Source organism: Penicillium chrysogenum (assembly GCF_028827035.1).
Source record: "Penicillium chrysogenum strain IBT 35668 chromosome Unknown utg000001l_segment0_segment0, whole genome shotgun sequence".
Classification (NCBI taxonomy): Eukaryota; Fungi; Ascomycota; class Eurotiomycetes; order Eurotiales; family Aspergillaceae; genus Penicillium; species Penicillium chrysogenum.
This window is the reverse complement of record NW_026622749.1, coordinates 7,018,780-7,037,460: the sequence shown is the minus strand read 5'-3', so window position 1 is coordinate 7,037,460 and position 18,681 is coordinate 7,018,780. Positions and strand designations below refer to the sequence as shown.

Sequence of the window (18,681 nt, the reverse complement as noted above, 5' to 3'; positions counted from 1 at the left end):
CTGGTTACCCCGAGGACATTCAGCCAAGACTTCCACCGTCTCCACACGTTGACGACTTCTGTTGGACGTGGATGGTTGTGGATGGTGCAATCCACCAGGGCTCCAAAGGAAATCTCTTGATAAGCAAAGCTTTCCCTTCTTTTCTCTTCTTCCCTTTTCTTTGTACATTACTCTATTTTTCTATTCTATCCTTTCTTTTTTACATTCACTATGGCCAACGCCCCTCACGGTGGTGTCCTCAAGGACCTTCTCGCCCGCGATGCTCCCCGCCAGGCCGAGCTCGCCGCTGAGGCCGAGTCTCTCCCCGCTGTGACCCTCACTGAGCGCCAGCTGTGTGATCTCGAACTGATCATGAACGGAGGTTTCTCTCCTCTGGAGGGTAAGTGCAATTGGTTCTTTTGAGATCTATTGAGATCCATGTTCCTTGTTTTTGGGGAGGGGCACGGGCATAGAGGGGCAATGGGCTAATCTTCATGCAGGTTTCATGAACCAGGCAGACTACGACCGGTATGCATGACACGGATGATCCCATTGGAATGAGAAACCCCTCATTCTGGGCGAATAACCTATAACAGCGGCAGCTGACAATGCGCATAGTGTCTGTGAGGACAACCGCCTTGCTGATGGCAATGTGTTCTCCATGCCCATTACCCTCGACGCTAGCCAAGAGGTTATCGATGAGAAGAAGCTCCAGGCTGGCTCTCGCATCACCCTGCGTGACTTCCGTGACGACCGTAACTTGGCTATTCTTACTATCGACGACATTTACCGCCCCGACAAGTGAGTTTGCCCTCCTTTCTCTCAATTTGACAATCGGGACCGGTCGCACTGTCGATCCTTATTTTTTCCCGTACCCTCGGACACCTTATAATGGGCGTTTTATGTCACCAACCTCGAATCCTTACCCAATGAGTCGATGTGGTTCGTGCTATAGTGGGGCTCGCTGACGTGGTTCTCCCCTAATTTAGGACTAAAGAGGCCAAGCTTGTATTCGGCGGTGACCCAGAGCACCCGGCTATCGTCTACCTGAACAACACCGTCAAGGAGTTCTACATTGGTGGAAAGATCGAGGCCGTCAACAAGCTCAACCACTACGACTATGTCGCCCTCCGCTGTATGTTCAATTCCCCTCGTCCCGCCCTTGGAATCTGGCTCATAAATCTTCCTCTACAGACACCCCCGCAGAGTTGCGTGTCCACTTCGACAAGCTGGGCTGGTCCCGTGTCGTCGCTTTCCAGACTCGTAACCCCATGCACCGTGCCCACCGTGAGCTGACTGTCCGCGCGGCCCGTTCCCGCCAGGCCAATGTCCTGATTCACCCCGTTGTCGGTCTCACCAAGCCCGGTGACATTGACCACTTCACCCGTGTCCGCGCCTACCAGGCTCTCCTTCCCCGCTACCCCAACGGCATGGCCGTCCTGGGTCTCCTGGGTCTGGCCATGCGTATGGGTGGTCCCCGTGAGGCCATCTGGCACGCCATCATCCGTAAGAACCATGGTGCCACCCACTTCATTGTCGGTCGTGACCACGCCGGTCCTGGTTCCAACTCCAAGGGCGAGGACTTCTACGGCCCCTACGATGCTCAGCACGCCGTCGAGAAGTACAAGGACGAGCTCGGCATCGAGGTCGTCGAATTCCAGATGGTTACCTACCTCCCCGACACCGATGAGTACCGCCCCGTTGACCAGGTCCCCGCTGGCGTGAAGACCCTCAACATCTCCGGTACCGAGCTGCGCCGTCGTCTGCGCTCCGGCGCTCACATCCCCGAGTGGTTCTCTTACCCGGAGGTCGTCAAGATCCTGCGCGAGTCCAACCCCCCTCGCGCCACCCAGGGTTTCACAATCTTCCTGACCGGTTACATGAACTCCGGCAAGGATGCCATCGCCCGTGCTTTGCAGGTTACCCTGAACCAGCAGGGTGGTCGTTCCGTCTCCCTGTTGCTGGGTGACACCGTCCGCCACGAGCTCTCCTCCGAGCTGGGCTTCACCCGCGAGGACCGCCACACCAACATCCAGCGCATTGCCTTCGTTGCCACTGAGCTCACCCGCGCCGGTGCCGCTGTCATCGCCGCCCCCATTGCTCCCTACGAGGAGTCCCGCAAGTTCGCCCGTGACGCCGTCTCCCAGGCTGGATCCTTCTTCCTGGTCCACGTCGCCACTCCCCTCGAGCACTGCGAGCAGTCCGACAAGCGTGGCATCTACGCTGCTGCTCGTCGTGGCGAGATCAAGGGCTTCACTGGTGTTGATGACCCTTACGAGACTCCTGAGAATGCTGATCTCGTTGTCGACTTCTCCAAGCAGAGTGTGCGCAGCATTGTGCACGAGATCATTCTCGTTCTGGAGAGCCAGGGTTTCCTGGAGCGTCAGTAAGCGCGAGGCTTGGTGGAGTCGATTATATGTTTTTTGTTCTTCTATGGATTCCCCTGGCTTAGATAGTTCAAGTTGCCAATAGATTTGGTTTTGTGATCTGACTTTGTACACTATAAGCAATGTATTGGCCCAGGGTAGATAAGTAAGGGCATAGCATAGGTGGTTTTATAGTTGTAGAGACACAGAAGAAACAAGACAATCCAGTAACTCATACAATAGTATAAGTACTAACTATGCCTAGACTTTCCTCCAGAGATCTATGAACTAGGAATTCCAGGGGAAACCATGTTGAATTTAGAGGCATCTACCCTGGCTATATTATCAGAGCTATATCAGAGCTGATGCCGAGCAATCACCCGTGGACACTTTCATAACCATGACGCATAAAGCAAAGAAAAAAAACCCCCAAAGAACCACGAAGCCACAGCACAATGCAAAGGGAAATAGAAATAGAAGAAAACAAAGTGAAGTGAAAAGGGGAAAGGAACAAAACGCCAGGAATAAACACACGATGTCGTACATGGGGGTAAATTGCCAGCACGAATCCTAGCCAAAGTCGAAAGAATAAAAGATTACCGGAAAAATTACCAAGAATACAAAGAATGGACCAGTGTCGAGGTCAACAGAAAATAAAATAACAAGAGTCTTCCCAGCTGTTGGTTGATAGACTTGGGATTGCCAGAAGATGGCCGCGTGAAAAGCTCACAAAGTCTGACCAGAGGTCAGTTATTTCTTTGATCCCTTGACAGACTTCATAACACGTCGAGCTGCACTTTTGACTCCCTTGCCAAAGCCCCCTTTGGGAGTGCTTTTAGCCTTGGGAGCAGGTTTCTTAGCCTTAACGGGGCTCTTGGCAGGTACCTTTTTCGCAGGCTTGCGAGGAGAAGCCCCGGAACCTTTGGAAGCAGTAGCGAGAATTTTCTTCTCGGTCTCAGCGGAGGGCCGCTTGAGCTGGGACGTTGTCTTCTTGGGAGAAGCCGGGGTTTCTTTGGCTGTCTTGTTTGATCGGGAAGCACGCACAGTGGCCTTGATCCGGCCTGTGGCTTTGACGGTTGGTAGCTTAACGTTGGTCTTCGACTTGACAGCAGTCGTGGTCTTGCCCTTTGCCGTTGTCTTGGTCGTCTTCTTCCCACGGACGGCAGCCACGGCCTTTTTCACGCCGGCCTTGATGGACTTGGACCTGATAATCTTGCGCTTCTTGCCTTGCGGGGCCTCGTCGTCGCTTTCGGCTTCTTCTGAGACCTTTCGCTTTTTTCCTATGACCTTTTTGGCAGTTGTCGTCTTTGGACTTCCCTCGGCCTTTCGTTTCTCGAGTTCTTTAGCACGTTGCTGCTTTTCTTTCAGCCGTGGACCAAGGAAGCCTCGACAGTTCGCTGATCCACAGCGGCATTCTTGAACATTCTTGTTAGAGTAGGGACTGATATAGTATTAGTACATGGTCAAGTGGTTTGATACAAGTGTAAGACTCACTCAAAGTTGTAGTCATAGCTCAATTCCTCCCCTGTGGAGACTCCTCGATCTCCAGCGAAGAGTGCCATGCGTGGCTTGCCAGCAACAGTCCATTTCTCCATACGGCAGTTTGGCTCACAGGCATGGTTAACAAAGCGAGCAATAGACCCGCGCGTAGCATCAATGATCATGTTTTGATCAAAATACATAAGATAATAACACTGGTTGTGCGATGTCAATAAATACCAGTCCGTAAACCACCAAGAGAAAGGGCACGTACGTCGTTGTTTTTGTATACTGTTCTCATCCTCTTCTCGCAATCAAGCTGGGTGAGAATCTCGCCGGTGTATTCCACAATAATTTGGTTGGGCTCGAAGGAACGATTGCTGCGGACGCCATATCCGCGATCTGCTGTCTTGATGACTTCGACTCCAATGTTATACTTGCCCCCGGCCTTAGTCCGCTGCTTAAGGCCCTCGAAGTTTCGGTTACCGCACTCAGGTCCCAGCCTGCAGTTACCGTTGTCGCACTCGTAGAACATATAGCGGTTCTGGCAATTCTCATCACAGCCAGTATCTTCAGTGCACATACAAGTAGACAGCTCGAGCTTTTTGTTCGCTTTCCAAAAACTTCCGGCATCACCAACAAAAACATCTAGACTGTCTGTTAGCCCTCACATCATAATGTGAGATACTCGACATGCCACTCACTCTTGTTAGTCTTGCGCCATTCGTTGGGCTTAGGCTGTCCAGGTGGTAGTGGCGAGAAGATATCATACGGCAGCTGGTAGTCCCGCCCAGTCTTCAAAAGACGAGCACCCTTGAACATTGGCATGGGAAGGATGGTGCGCTGCATGGGACCGGTTCCAGTTTTCTTCGAATTCTTACTCCGGCGCTGCTTAGGAGGCGAGTCCGAGGGTTCCTGTCCTGTATAAAGGCCATGCGACAACCATATCTTGCGAGGCCGCGAAGCAGATACCGCGGGTTCCTCTGGTTCAGGAGTATCCTGATCTTGGAGCTTGGACAAGTCGCTCTCAGATACTCGACGCTTCTTCGATGCAGGCTCGTTGACTGCCGAGAGAGCCGTCTCGTCTTTCGACGGGGCATTATTGCGAGGGCGGAGACTAGCACGCCGACCAAGATCCTTGTCTGCCAGGCCTCTCGTGCGCTTTCCCAATATACTGCTGGCCCGGTCGACCAGATCGGAAGCCTTATCCATCAGACTGAAGCGACCAGACCGTCGTAGAGACTTGCGAGGAGAGGTTCGGGTTGGGACCACCCCAGCCGTGGGCGTTCTTTCGTCTTCGACCAATGCCTTCCCCACACGCTTCCGTAGCGTCCGCTGCTGAAGCGCCGTGTTCATATCCTCTGATTGTAAGTCCTGGGAAGACTTTGAGACTGGTGTATCGGGCGCCGCAGTGTCGTCGGCCACGGTATCATCGTCGACTGGAGCTCCGCTCCACAAGGAAGATTCCATCACTGCAATACTGTGGCGGAGAGAAGAGTGAGACCGTTTCGCTTTGGCAAGACTGTCGACATAGGCCTCGCTAGATGAGGCCGCGGGCTCCTTGTTTGTGTCGTCTAGTGGCTCGCCGGGTCGCAACGATGCGCGTGCAACCCGTGTTGACCTTCGCCGTCCTGCGGGTTTTTCGTCGGCCAGCGCGTTCTCGTTGTTGCTCGAGGTCTCCGAGCGGCTGTTTTCAGGCGTCAAGAGCTGTTCTGGCACGTCGAGGCTCATGTTGTCATCGGTAGGCTCGTGAGCCTGGGCGTCGGGAGCCGCGGACGCGACTGACCGGGACGTTCGTGGCGCCATTTTCGTGAGGATAAGATAACAAAAAGGACAATTCCACCTGGAACCGCCCTTTCTCTATCGATGTAGAGCAACTGGCGCGTGTGGTCGGGCTGGATGGGGAAATATCAGGGGAAGGTGTCGGATCGAAGAGGATCAGCTTCCCGCGCGCTTCTTATCAATTTAGGGTGAGGGTCTGACGCGTGCAACAACACTTTCGAGCACTCCAACCGTAGAATTTCCCGATCTACAAGAGTACTAACGCAATGAAAAGAATGACAAGGCAAGGGAGAAGGGGAAAATAAGCATCCGCCAGAAGCCTGCCCTGGTGGAATGCCGAAATCCCTCACTCCCCCCCACATGAACACGAGAGATTCTATGACTGGGATGATATGGATATATAGATTATTCTAGCTGTAACATACACAGAATGATATCAAATGTCCAAACAAAGGTGAATATATGGTCCTAATAGGACATGGAAAGAAAAGGCTGGTTCTGGATAGGGTTGCCCATTCCCAGGTATGTAGTCACGACAGGTAACAGGATAGAACGGGATAAGAAATAGATCATGACAGATCAGTAGAAAGAGAGAAATTATGTCTGCGCCAGGTGTATCAAATCAAACGGAGATGGCGACAAGAAGGGTATGTGTAATGTGGTGATTAGAAAGTGATAGATGTGTCCACGGGTATGAAGGACCCCAGTAAGAACAGGAATAGGTGGGCAGAGAAAAGGAGGAAATCATGAATATCATCTTCACAGATCGTAGCCGCCGAGCCAAGGCCGACTGGCAAAAAGTGACTTTTTTTTTTGTTTTAGCCCTGTTGGGGACCAACATGTTGCATTTCAATGCCTTGGGACTCGACATCTGGGACACGGTACTTGCGCTTTTGTGAGTCCAAGCGTTGGTCACCGTCTTCATACCGCTGCTTGAATTGCATGTAGGTAGGAGGGCGAGGACGCCCAAGAACAGCGATCCAGTTCTTAAGGATGTTTCCTTGTGTGAATGGTCGATGTCGGTCAGTCTTGGCAAACTTGTGCGAGTTGAGATATTCTCTGGTAGTCTCGCCGCGGCCAACTAGGAAGAGATGATATGCCCAAAGTGATGTAGGGTATGGCACTGCAACCAACCCATAGACCACCATGGCCCATGGCACTCTCCATTTGGAGATTGCAGCCCCGAATGAGATGCTTTCCCGAGACCTGTAGACCAATATATGTGCCAGACTAGCGCCGATCAAAAAGAGAGCCAAGAGGGTGCAAGAGCTAACGAAAGTAAAGAAATAGCGATAGTTTCGGCGACCAACACAGTTGTTGAGCCACACGCAGTGATGATCGAGGGTTTCCACGCAGTTGTTGCAGACACGGCAGTGATAGCAGCGAGGAGGCCGCCAAATATTACATGTCTTGCAGTATTTCACAGGCACGTCCATGGCAGCTACATCGGAAGTAGCAAGCTTGACCATAACCCAGTCATTTGTGGGCGGACCAAGCGCCAGAGGGTCATCTGAAGAATCCGGCTGAGGCATAGGATGTACATTCCGAGGCATAATCTAGGAGTATCATGTTAGCACCACGAAACTTGAGACTCAATCAAGACCGAGTCACTTACTCCAGGATCGACGACTGATGCATGCACAAACGACGAAAAACACACGTAGAAAATGTAAGCAAACACTATCGGAATGGCAGGAGAGATATTATGCCATAGCCAGGGTGCCCTAATTTCAGAAGTTAGCCATTGGCCCGACGGTCATATCAAGTGAGCTCACATACGAGAAGGCAAAGAATAACGCCGAAGGTACAACGATTAAAAGCCCTGTTGCAATATTGACAGGCTTGTCTCTCGAGTTCTGGAACCGCCCCCCCGCCGCAGAAGAATGTGTTGCCGAGGAAGTACTCGTAATTCTTACCCAGCTTCGTTTTTGGTAGAGGGGGCTTTTTCACATCGAGGGGACCCGGAGAGGAACCAGCGGAGGAGAGATGTTCGTGGCCCTGATGGGCCCGAGAATCGTGGCCGTGTCCTGCACCCCGATTTTGCAATGATAGGAATGACAGTGGTGATTTTGGTGGTGTATCCTGCACGGCATGTCCTGTATAGTTGGCGCCCAGGTTGAGACGCTGGGGCTTCTCCTTTTGATCTCGATCCCGCAGCAGTCGGACGCTTTCACCCAGACTCCGGATGGTCGTGTTACCGGTGGGGCTAGCGTTGGAGGTGTTGCGGTCTGGAATAATAGGATCTGTGAATTCCGTTCCTCGAGACGGAGGAGCTTCCATATCGGCCGGATGCTGAGATCCTTGCGGGGCCGTGCTATTGGAGATCAAGCTCCCCCTGTTCTGGCTTCCATGCTCTGTCCAGTCGTCGGTGGATGAAACCGTTCCTTTCGTCAGAGGGCGTGTTCCTCGGTGTGCCTGCAATCGTTGCGAGCTCATGGGCCGAAAAAATGCCTGCGCCGTCAGAGACGGGATATGTGTTCTACTCAATCGACTTCCCGAGCTACCAGGTCTGCTGGTCACCGAGTTCCGCGTTGGAGGCGGACCACGCCTGGATGAAACTGAGGGCCGCGACTGGTGCGGAGGGTGAGGTGATGTGTAAGATGGTGTTCGCTCTCCATCTTCATCTGTCACTCGGGACGAAATTCCGCCCACAGAGGGAGGCCGAGGAATCCCTAGCACAGGGTGTGGTGTCGATCCCTGGTTTGTGTCGCCGGTCTCCGGACGATCTGCGGAGTTTTCCATAGCCGTGGAATGATTGTGAATATGAACAATTGCTAGATGGAAATGCGCGCTATCATATTGCGTTTCGAATTGGCAATAGCGAAGGGATGGAGGCGAATCGCAGTGTAACGTAGGCAGCTGATAGCGACGGGATACGGCGAGCAGCGAGCAGAGCAGAAAAAGGAGTGACGATAGAGCCGAGACAACGTCTAATGAGCGAAAGTAAACAAAAGGATCAAGCAATCAAGGTCCTATAATTCCATTAGTCTCAAATCCCAATGCAGAGTTCCACTAACGAACGCGCCGCAAGGGCCAAGATGCAGAGCCCCTGATGGAGAAAACCGGAACAACACACCTCAGGCGTAAACAGCGATCGATGGGCCAAACAAATTGTAAAGGCCAATTACATCGCAGGAATCAACAGGAATGATCGTATATGCGTCAGCAAGTCGGATAATTCGAACCACAGAATATCAACCAACAGGAAGCTCGAAAGTCATGACCCAGATTGCTTGAACCGGTGATGACTCAGCGTCACCTGATATTCCGGCAACATCATTCGATGTTCATGATTCTCTCCCACTACCCCGTCTCCAGTTCTCCGCCCACGAATTCTCCTTCCAACGCACGCTCGAATTGCTGCAACAATGTCTTCAATTGCTGCTCTGGCTACCCGCCGGGCTCTGACCCGCCAGTCCCTCCTCCGCGCTCCCCCGCGCCGCTTCAACTCCTCTAAGGTCGAGGAGGCCAACCTCGACAAGGCCGGCAAGCGTGATCCCGAGCTCTACGTACGGATCCCACGGAGCCATTGAACCGCCCTCGAGCTTTCATTCTAACTGTCTTGCTTCTAGGTCCTTCTCGGTGTCATGTCTGGTGCTTTCCTGATTGCGGGATGGTGAGCATCCCTCCCGAAATTGCCCTACAATGCCTCATGCCCAAATGGTTCGCCCCATTTGCGCCACTGTGACGTATCAGCACTTCTTGGGGATTTTACCCAATCTACCCACCACTCTCAATGGCGCACGCACGTACAATGGCCAATCGCTAATCAGTTCGGCATTCGCGATAATATAGGTACTTCGGCCGCAAGCCCACTTCCGTGAACTCTGAGAGCAACGTTCGCATTGGCGAGAGTGCCATGCCCTGGCACGGCGAATCCGAGGATGGCAAGGTCTACAAGTACCAGTACCACCCCCATGGTGACAAGAGCCAGCCCCTCCGCGCTGCTCCCAGCGCCATGAACACCGTCATTGTTCCCAATGTCACCCTGCCCGAGGTACGGATTCCTGGACCTTTTGTTTATGCCATACGTTGGATCACTCCACAACTTGCTCAGAGTGCCATGTGATCGCGTTGGCTGTTTTGGTAAAGAATACTGACATTAGTTTCTTTCTAACAGGACCTCCACGAGAAGTTCAACAAGTACGGCAAGGAGGAGTGGGACTACTAAATGGCTATCGTTTAGCCATAAGAAGTGCCTTAAGAAGTCGAATGAAGCTAACCGCCGTTTCTTGCGGCCGGCTGCTGTACACTAAGACCGGGGAGAGGAGAGGGCTGCGTGAACTTGCCATTGGGATAGCAAGAGATTTGTGCATAGTATACGTATTCAGATAAAGAGTCAATTGGGAATAGCTCTCTTTCTTGCGTTACATCCGTATCCTGCTAGTCAGTGGGAATAGCTCTCTTTCTTGCGTTACATCCGTATCCTGCTGACTAGCTTACAAGGTTGAATTAGCACCCTACCCAGGTAGAACCATATCTGACAAACCAGTTGCAAAAGCGCTGAAAGCGGCCAAATAACTACCATGTACCTTTGATGTTACGAGATATAGCACAGAATCTGCGGATATCAGTGTCGATTATGACAACACTAGAAAAAAGCTAACAACGGAATAGGGGAATGGGCAAGTACTCTATGAAGTCTCATTATACATGGCAGAATCCGCTCTCCTCTTACATTTTCCATCTTTCCAGACAACCACTATTTCGTGGCCTCATTACCCTCACTGGCAGGCTTAGCCTCCATGGAGCTTGACTGCTCGACCGAGCGCTCGTTGCCATCAGCCACAGAGGCAGGGCTCTCGGGGGGAATGGAGTCCTCGGGCGCGCTACCAGTCTCGGGATTCTGGCCCTGCACATCCGGGTGCGGGGGCGCGAGCTGGCCATCAACGACGGGAACATCGTGGGCATTCTGCAAAGGCTGGCCAGGCTCATAGCGAGTCTCGAACTTAACTTTACCTTCTGCCCGGAGCGAGGCTACCAGGTTCTCGTCAAGAACTTGGCCGTTCTGGTCGCGGTACTCAACGCGCGCCATAGAGCCAGCGATCTTAGGCGCGGTGACGGCCGCTGGGTCTGATTCTTGGATAGCCTCACTTGCAGGCGCAGGCGCAGGTTCTTCGGCCTGGACTGGCGGCGGCGGGGGTGGTGCTTGGGCTGCGGTTGTAGGGGCAGCCACGGGCGGCATGCTCGGCACGTACTGAGTAATGTACTGGCTCAACTAGTGGCGTTTGAAGTCCATGTTAGTCGTGGTCTCGTCGATTCGTTCAATAACCTCGCCGGGGAGGTCTCCATTCCGGAACACTTACGTCGGTGTGAAAGGTATTACAGTCGAAATCCCAGGAACCGAGCAGTTTCACCTGATTGCATGCATCCCTAGTCCAGGGGTTGCCATACACGAGTGGGGCGTAGAGAGTGAACACAACAACGCTAAGACCCAGGAAGATTGCCATCAGAGCCTTGCCAATTACAGGCCTGGACGCGAGCCCCAGGCTCTTAATGCGGTTTGTGAGGAAGTCAAGCTCCTGGCAGAGGACCATAATGGCGAAGTAAAGGGCGGGGAGATAGTGGTGCAAAAAGAGCTGGCGCGCCATAAGATAGAATGGGAAGTAGTGGAAGAACCAGCCCAAAACGCTGGTGCCAACCTCGTAGTCAAAGCGCTTGAAGGAAACGTGTTTGTGGTCACCACAGCTTCGCTGCCACCGAACAATGGAGAGAGCCTTGAAGATGAAATAGATCCCAATGGCCAGAGTGGTCGACCACCAAATCAGCGGGTTTCCGAGGAGGTAAATTTGGCGGTTGTCTTTGCCCCAGAAGTTGATTCCGCGAAGGAGGGTAGGCCAAGAGGGCGGGCGAGAATCCCAGGCGTGGGACTCGACCAAGCCTGCGTTCGTGGTCCACATAACCTTCTGCAATTCCCAGAACTTGCCCAGGAAGCCGGGGTTACGGTAGTTGACTCGCTCGGCGTCTGGGGTCATAGCGGGGTGCTGGTTGGACTCAATATACCAAACGCTATTGGGAAGAGTACCACCCTTGGCGCATGTCACTTCCTGCTGCTCCCAACCCCAGTCCGGAAGCTTGACCTTGTGGGAAAATAGGACACAGCCAGTCATGACGTGCACCAGCTTGAACTTGGACTGGATAGTCCGCAGACGCTTCTTAGACTCCGGGGTCTCAGACATGGACTTAACAATCTCAACCCTCCATAAGTCGTTGGCATCACCGGGGAAGCCTTCGTATCCATAGGCAGAAACCTCATATTGCCAGTCGGCCTCGGTCACCGGAGGGCGCTCGTCATGCGAGTGAATCCTTCGGTGAGTGATCGCGTGATAAAGCCTAATGATCGAACCATCCTCAATGAAACCAGGAGCAGTCATGTTATCCCAGGCGAACGGGCCCTCGACCTCTCCATACGGTCCTAGAGGCTGAGTTGAGTTCTCCAAAACGAACACGTTGTTTTCATCCTTGTGGGGATAGAGGGTGATTTGCTGCTGCTTGCTACCCGTTGGGTACATGTGAGGGTGAGAGTGCAGATAGCCGCCCTGCGTGTTCAGATGGCGAAGGCTGACTCGGGATCCAAATGAGACATCTGCAGGAACATCTTGCATAGACTTTGAGTTCAATGTCGCCTGGAATTCCGATGACATGAAGCCGTCACCTTCTCCGGGGTTAACCAAGCATGTGAAGTGAATGGCAAACATGGCAAGGTAGAAGCCTAGAGGAATGACGATAAGGCAGAAGACCCGGGAGAAGAAATGCTTGAGCCACAGACGCTGTAACAATCCTATTATCAGCATAGAACACGGCTTGGTCTGAATATGGAAATACATACCGGTGTGACATTCTTAGCATCACCCAACAGCACCCACAGTTGAAGAGCCGTGAGAGATCCAACCCAAGCCATAGTGAAGAGACCAACCCACTTCACACTCAAAGTTGCGCCAAGAGAAAGACCGGTAAACACCAGCCAGAACCACCAGGGGCCGCGGAAGGCATGGGCCGGTCCCAGCTCTTGTTGGTTGGTGAAGCAGCTGAAGGCCAAAGCTGTCAGAGCGGTAAAGAAAATCAACGGGGAGTCGAGCAGAATCAGACGGGATTGGGTGACCAAAGCGTTGTCAAAGATAACCAGGCCAGCACCTAGGAGTGAAGTCGAAGTTCGGCACCCGGTAACTTTGAGGGTGAGGAACATCAATGGAACAGTCAAAACACCTAGGATAGCTGGAAGCATGCGCATTGCCACATAGGGCACACCGGGCTCCAAATAATCCTTGCCAATATCCTTGAAATCGAAGTTGCCGTCGAAACCAGCAAGCCAGCCAGCCAGCGTAAGCAGCAGTTTAGCTAGCGGGGGGTGCACATCCATGAAGAATTTTCCCTTGATGTATTTAGAAGCAAATCCACCGAAGCTATTATGCGAAAATCGTTAGTCCCTGTTCGGTTTTATTTCGATTTATAGCACAAGGTTGGCGGGAACGTACTGGACTTCATCGAATACGACGCTGGTGGGCTGGTAGATTCTGAATAGGCGAACAGCCGCAGCGACAAGAGTCACCAGTACAATAAGCTTATAGTCCGAGCCGGGAAGTTTGAAGATATCGTTGTTCTTCACTCCATCCGAGGCATATGTCCGAGGCACTGGCAAAGGCTTGCGGCTCTTGGGCTTGGGTGACCGACTGGGCGATCGCCTACCACGGCTCTGGGGCCGTACGGCCAGTGTGTCTTTCGCTTTCTGGCCCATACTCGATACAGGTATGGAACGACGTCAGCAGTTCAGGAGAACGGGGCGGGAGTCGGAACGTCGAGGAAAGAAGATAGGAGAATTGCGTGTAGTTTAGTTATAGTTTAAATCGTTAATGAGAGGCTTCTCAAGGTTCGATCGACGAGTGGACGTTGTCGAAAACTGATTTCGACCTCGAGCTGTCAACCGTTCAATGGCTTCAGGCACCACACCAATTAATGATCGTGTAACAATGAGGAAAAAGGCCCCATGACAGGGAAGAAATAAGAGATTAAAGAAAAATGGCCGGTGAAGAGAGAGTAAGAAAAGAAAAAGGACGTTGAAAAAAACAAGAACTAGAGTGAACGCAGATGGACGAAAGCGTGCAGGTCCGCCTTGAGGCCAGATCAACGGCGGCTGTGGAGGACATGTGAGCCCCTTAGTTTTTAGCCCCCTAGTATTGTAACAGTCTTTACAGAAGTGGGATTTAAAGTCTTAAAATGTCATCTTTATTGTTACTTATATGCATGTAAGCTGATCTAGATATCAATATTGACTATATCAAGTAAAAAAGAAAGTAAACATTCCCATTCCGGACTGCATTTCAGTGGGGAAATGCAGACAGGAACATGGCCGCGCACGGGATACACCGCCACAATACACACCGCCACAGTAATGCCACTTTCTGTGGCGGTGAAACACAGTGTGGCTAGTGAAGTTACTCAAGCCCCCCATCCATCATCTGCGGTCTAACAAGTCCCATTTCTTCAATCCTCACCATCCACCATGGAGTCGTCAAATGGAAGTACACCTCGCCCTGAGGGGTCTGAGGGCACTCTGAAGCCTCCAGAGGGCATGGTTCTTCCTCCCAAGGATATCCGAAAAGCCATCGAGACCACAGCAAGTTATGTCGTTCGCCATAAAGGTACTTTCGAAGACCGTATCCGCCAGAAGGAAAAGAACAACTACAAATTCTCCTTCCTGACACCTGGAGATGCCTATGAACCCTACTATCAATGGTACACAGCCGAGTACAAAGCAGGCCGAGTAGCTGGACCAGCAGGGCGAGCTGGTGAGTCTGTCGCCGCCGCGGTACCCGAAAAGCCCAAGGGGCCACCTGAACCATCCTCGTTCCACTTTTCGGCGCGCATGCCTATTATCAATGCACAGGATTTGGATGTGGTCAAGCTGACGGCATTATTTGTCGCAAAGCGGGGAAAGTCCTTCATGACTGCGCTGTCCCAGCGCGAGGCCAGAAATTTCCAATTCGACTTCTTACGGCCACAGCATAGTCTCTACCAGTTCTTCACGCGATTGGTCGACCAATACACTATCCTGCTTCGCGCAGAGGGAATCGACGAGGCGACTTCATCCACAAAAAGAATTGCAGAACTGGAACAAAATGCAAAGAACAAATTCCACATCATGGAGCGCGCTAAGCAACGCGCAGAATGGGTGAAGTACCAACGGCAACAGAAGCAAGAGAAAGAAGAGAAAAGTGAACAGGAGCGCATCGAGTACGCCCAGATCGACTGGCACGACTTCGTCGTGGTCGAAACTGTCGAGTTCACCGAGCACGACGACCACGCGGATTTGCCGCCGCCGACCTCCGCCAATGACCTGCAGTCCGCCTCCCTCGAGCAAAGAGCAGCACTTTCCCTCAACACACGACGCATCGAGGAAGCGATGCCCACCGGCCTCGACGAACCCGTCTACTACAACGCCTACCCAGTCCAACCCGCACCCATGCCCGCCCCCCAACCCGCGGTCTCGCCCTACCCAGCAGGCCCCTTCCCCCCACCAGGCCAGTACACCAACCCCGAAGAGGAGCAGCGCATCCGCGAGCGGACCCAAGCGCGCGACCAAGCCGCCGCAGCTCAAGCAGCAGCTCAAGCCACCCCAGGCCAACAGCCAATCCGCATCCGCTCCGACTACGTGCCCCGCGCCCAGGCCCGCCGTCAACAACCCCAGATGGCGATCTGTCCTTACTGCAACCAGAAAGTGCCCTCCAGCGAACTGGACGAGCACATCCGTATCGAGCTGCTCGATCCGCGCTGGAAAGAGCAGCGCGCGAAGGCCGAAGCCCGCAGTGCCACCACCAACCTGTCCACCGTCGACGTGGTCAACAACCTCAAGCGTCTTGCAAGCCAGCGCAGCGATGTCTTCGATCCTTCTCCCCTCGAGTCGGAGGAGGAAACTCGCCGCAAGCGACTGGCTATGGGTCTCGATGGCCCGGCTGGCCCGCAAACCCCGAACGCTGGCCCGCCTGGTGTGCAGCATCCCAACCCTCAGAGTATGAATATCGAAGACCAGCTCAGACATATTCATCAGCTTGCCAAGAAATGATATCCCCCCGGTTAAATGAAGTTCAGGCGGGATGTTCTCGGTCCAAAATTGAGGTTTCGTGGGGTTTTCTATGTCGAAGGCATCTTTTCTGCCATTTGTGGAGTTTGGAAGGGATGAAATCTGGATGAGCTTCTTTTTTTCTGTTCGTGTACAATAGCGCTCTTTTACTGTAACCTCATGAAACATCTTGTCTGATCTATGCTTCTTTCCACCGTAGTTATTACTTGGATCTGTGTAGCGTACAAAGTGCTGGTGATTCCTTTGGGCATTAGTAACTGGCACGTGTCAACCTCTTCTACTGTATATTATCCCGAGAAGATATATCATCTATGTATGTAACTTGATTCAAATTCATCTATCATTTATCACGATACTTCCACCACCACTGGGTCCCGAGACCAGCGTCGCCGCGAGTCAAAATTGGGAACGAAGAAGAAAAAAAAGAACAAAAACAGTGAAGATCCGTACACCTGGGAAAAACAGAACGCATTATTATGTATACATGGTCGGAAGCGAAAAGGCTGATAATAATACAAGAGGCGATGCTGCTGAAAGTGAAAAGAGGACACCCAAAAAGCCAAAACCAATGAGGAACATCATCAAGGTGTAACCCAATGGATTATTAAAGGTAGAGGTAGAGGTAGAAGCAGAAGCAGCATTTCCAAAGGGCAGGTCTGTATCAACGACCTGGAGAAGAAAGAGTATTAAGTGGCTCAAGAATGCAATGCCAAAGGGTGGGGGAAGACATTAGGCGGATCATAAAATGCTGGGTAAACCGTGTAGTCGTATCACTCGTGTTGATCGCTTATGATCAACTGAGGTCAAGAGTTGCTCAAACCATTGGGTTTGGCGACGTCTGTGTCTGTGTCTTTCTCGCGACTCAGAACGATCGAGGGCTCGTTGGGGACGGGTACCGTGGGATTGGCATCCACGTCAGCGCTAGCTTCTTCGTAAACGCTTGCTGCTGAATCAGTAGAAACTCGCTTGCGTTCCGAGTCACTCAAAGAAGCAGCATCGTCCCTGTCATAAATAGAACTTTGAGGTCGAGGAACATCAGGGTGGGTTATGTGCTCAGTAGCGGTTTCTGTGATTGGTGTTTCCGGTGCGAGTCGATCCGCTGACACTTTCTCCATCCTGGGCTCAATGTAAGTAACGTCCACAGGGTAGAGATAGCGGTCATCATCGTCCTCGGCGGCATCGTTATTGGACTCTGTGCTGGCCGGCTCCGCCTCTGGTTCACTTGGGCGGCACATTGGAATGATGCCTCCTCCGACACGGGACCAGAACATCCTCTCTCTGAGACGGATGGTCTCATCCCAAATTTCTTTTTCTTCTTCGATATCGCCAGCCCGAAGATGTCCATCAAGGATGAGACGGAGGTAACCGGTGAACTCGCAACACGAGCGCACTCTTTCTAGGCAGAGCATACAGAGTGAGTACCTTTGAGCAGTCTCGCTGTCGGATGTTCGGAAACGATGGGTTCTTTCGTTAGGCGTGCCGGGTCTGCGTTCACCACAGACAGAGCAGGGGAATTCGAATTTCTTGGATGATGGGGGCATTGGCTCCACTACAAGACTGCCTTCGCAGATACCGCTTAGAACGGTACGCCGGGTCAACCAGGAGATCCCGGGCGCTAGATCCAGTCTTAATGTAGGTTCAATATCCTCCATAAGCACCCGCTTGTAAAAGCGAGTTTCCTTCAAGGAAAAGTTCGATCCTGTTGTAGAAGAGGTGCTCCCATTGGGAGAATGGGTAAACCCTTTGGTGGGCGAAGAAGTCGACGACGGAGATCCTCCACTAGCAAAGCTTGCCAGACCCATCACGTTCAGGCCCCCATATGACCCACTAGCAGCACGGCTAGGAGGCTTAGAGCTCCGAGAGAGTACCAGCAGATCGCGGAAATCCTCATAAGCCTGTAAATCCGTTCGACAAACCATGCGGAGGAGCTGCGGGAAGCTGGAGGAAGGGCCCGGGGTGAGCTCCTCGGGGCTGCCAATCAATACAGGAGCGGGTTCAAGCTCAGTCTCTTGGCTACTAGAACCTTGCGCTTGTGAGACCTCGTCTGGAGATGACGGAGTGGCACGGCTTTCCAAGTCATCTTTGTGAAGGTTCATCGCTTGCATGACAGACTTCAGCTCGGCAAGCTGGTCTTGATGCGATGCCAGGAGCGACTCCGTGTCTTTGACTTGAGAACGTAACTGCTCATTCTTCTTCTCCACCGCCTCCCGTTCGATTTTAGCTGCAGCCACCATCTGAAATAGCGTTAGAATTTAGATTTAAAATGCACATGTTTTAAGGAGATAACCAACCTTATTGGCCTCTTCAAAAAGAGCCGCAGTAAGGGTTTCTACTTCTTGCTCAATATTTTTCCTGCCCTTTTCAGCAGCGAGACGCTGGACCGTTTCTTCCGCTAACGCATCGCGTAATTGCGAAATTTCGCGATCAGAGTCGACCTTTTTGATATAGACTTTGTTGTCAATGTCTCGCCGGTACTTCTCATTCTGAAACTCCAGAGCTTGAATCTTGCCCTGAGCTAGCTCTAGCTCTTGACGAGTAGCAACCAGGCTATCGTCGAGATTCGTTTGGTTGTTGATGGCCTGAATCAATTTTACAGACAACGCTGCTACTTCGTTGCTCAAATCGGGGTGGTGAGACGATGACGTCGAATGTGAGACCTCCGGCCCGACCATCAATCGCGGGTCCTGCAGGGTGCTGAAACTGCTGTCGTCAAATCCGGAGTTTTGTGTTCCATCTGAAGAAGCGATGTCGGAGAGATTGGTAGTGGATTTCGCTTTGATGACGGTTCGGTCAGGAGATAACGACCGGTGCTCAGAGGAGAGCGACCTCTTATGGGCGTTGCGGGTAATCATATTGGATGGGGAGAAGAAGCTATGATGAGAGGTTTGAAAGGCAATTAAACTGCCCCACCTAAAGTGTCAATAATTGAGGTCCCAAAAAGGGCACATCTTGATGGGATACTTACTCGGCCATGATGAGTGACGTAGAAGGCGTTCG

At 52.3% G+C, this 18,681-nt stretch overlaps 7 protein-coding genes across 7 annotated transcripts; 3 read left to right on the top strand and 4 right to left on the bottom strand.

Moving 5' to 3' along the window:
- Positions 1-210: 210 nt before the first annotated feature.
- sC (sulfate adenylyltransferase) lies at positions 211-2,369 on the top strand (the record flags this gene model as incomplete). Its single annotated transcript, XM_056708555.1, has 5 exons — positions 211-379; positions 480-507; positions 598-780; positions 969-1,114; positions 1,174-2,369. 5 exons carry the CDS (start codon positions 211-213, stop codon positions 2,367-2,369), a joined length of 1,722 nt encoding a protein of 573 aa, XP_056572857.1.
- Positions 2,370-3,095: 726 nt separating this feature from the next.
- N7489_002799 (putative histone-lysine N-methyltransferase (Ash1)) lies at positions 3,096-5,630 on the bottom strand (the record flags this gene model as incomplete). Its single annotated transcript, XM_056708554.1, has 4 exons — positions 3,096-3,786; positions 3,840-4,039; positions 4,099-4,472; positions 4,529-5,630. 4 exons carry the CDS (start codon positions 5,628-5,630, stop codon positions 3,096-3,098), a joined length of 2,367 nt encoding a protein of 788 aa, XP_056572856.1.
- Positions 5,631-6,424: 794 nt separating this feature from the next.
- erf2 (palmitoyltransferase ERF2) lies at positions 6,425-8,348 on the bottom strand (the record flags this gene model as incomplete). The annotated part of the gene is made up of 4 exons (XM_056708553.1): positions 6,425-7,162; positions 7,222-7,330; positions 7,386-7,428; positions 7,523-8,348. The coding sequence occupies 4 exons, from the start codon at positions 8,346-8,348 to the stop codon at positions 6,425-6,427; spliced, it is 1,716 nt and encodes a 571-aa protein (XP_056572855.1).
- A 626-nt stretch (positions 8,349-8,974) lies between these two features.
- On the top strand, positions 8,975-9,777 carry N7489_002797 (uncharacterized protein; the record flags this gene model as incomplete). The annotated part of the gene is made up of 4 exons (XM_056708552.1): positions 8,975-9,115; positions 9,179-9,222; positions 9,402-9,603; positions 9,727-9,777. The coding sequence occupies 4 exons, from the start codon at positions 8,975-8,977 to the stop codon at positions 9,775-9,777; spliced, it is 438 nt and encodes a 145-aa protein (XP_056572854.1).
- A 531-nt stretch (positions 9,778-10,308) lies between these two features.
- Positions 10,309-13,341, bottom strand: pmt1 (protein mannosyltransferase 1; the record flags this gene model as incomplete). The annotated part of the gene is made up of 4 exons (XM_056708551.1): positions 10,309-10,824; positions 10,913-12,376; positions 12,436-13,009; positions 13,082-13,341. 4 exons carry the CDS (start codon positions 13,339-13,341, stop codon positions 10,309-10,311), a joined length of 2,814 nt encoding a protein of 937 aa, XP_056572853.1.
- Positions 13,342-14,106: 765 nt separating this feature from the next.
- N7489_002795 (SURP domain-containing protein) lies at positions 14,107-15,666 on the top strand (the record flags this gene model as incomplete). Its single annotated transcript, XM_056708550.1, has 1 exon — positions 14,107-15,666. One exon carries the CDS (start codon positions 14,107-14,109, stop codon positions 15,664-15,666), a length of 1,560 nt encoding a protein of 519 aa, XP_056572852.1.
- Positions 15,667-16,487: 821 nt separating this feature from the next.
- Positions 16,488-18,536, bottom strand: N7489_002794 (guanine nucleotide exchange factor SEC2; the record flags this gene model as incomplete). The annotated part of the gene is made up of 2 exons (XM_056708549.1): positions 16,488-17,918; positions 17,976-18,536. The coding sequence occupies 2 exons, from the start codon at positions 18,534-18,536 to the stop codon at positions 16,488-16,490; spliced, it is 1,992 nt and encodes a 663-aa protein (XP_056572851.1).
- Positions 18,537-18,681: the final 145 nt, after the last annotated feature.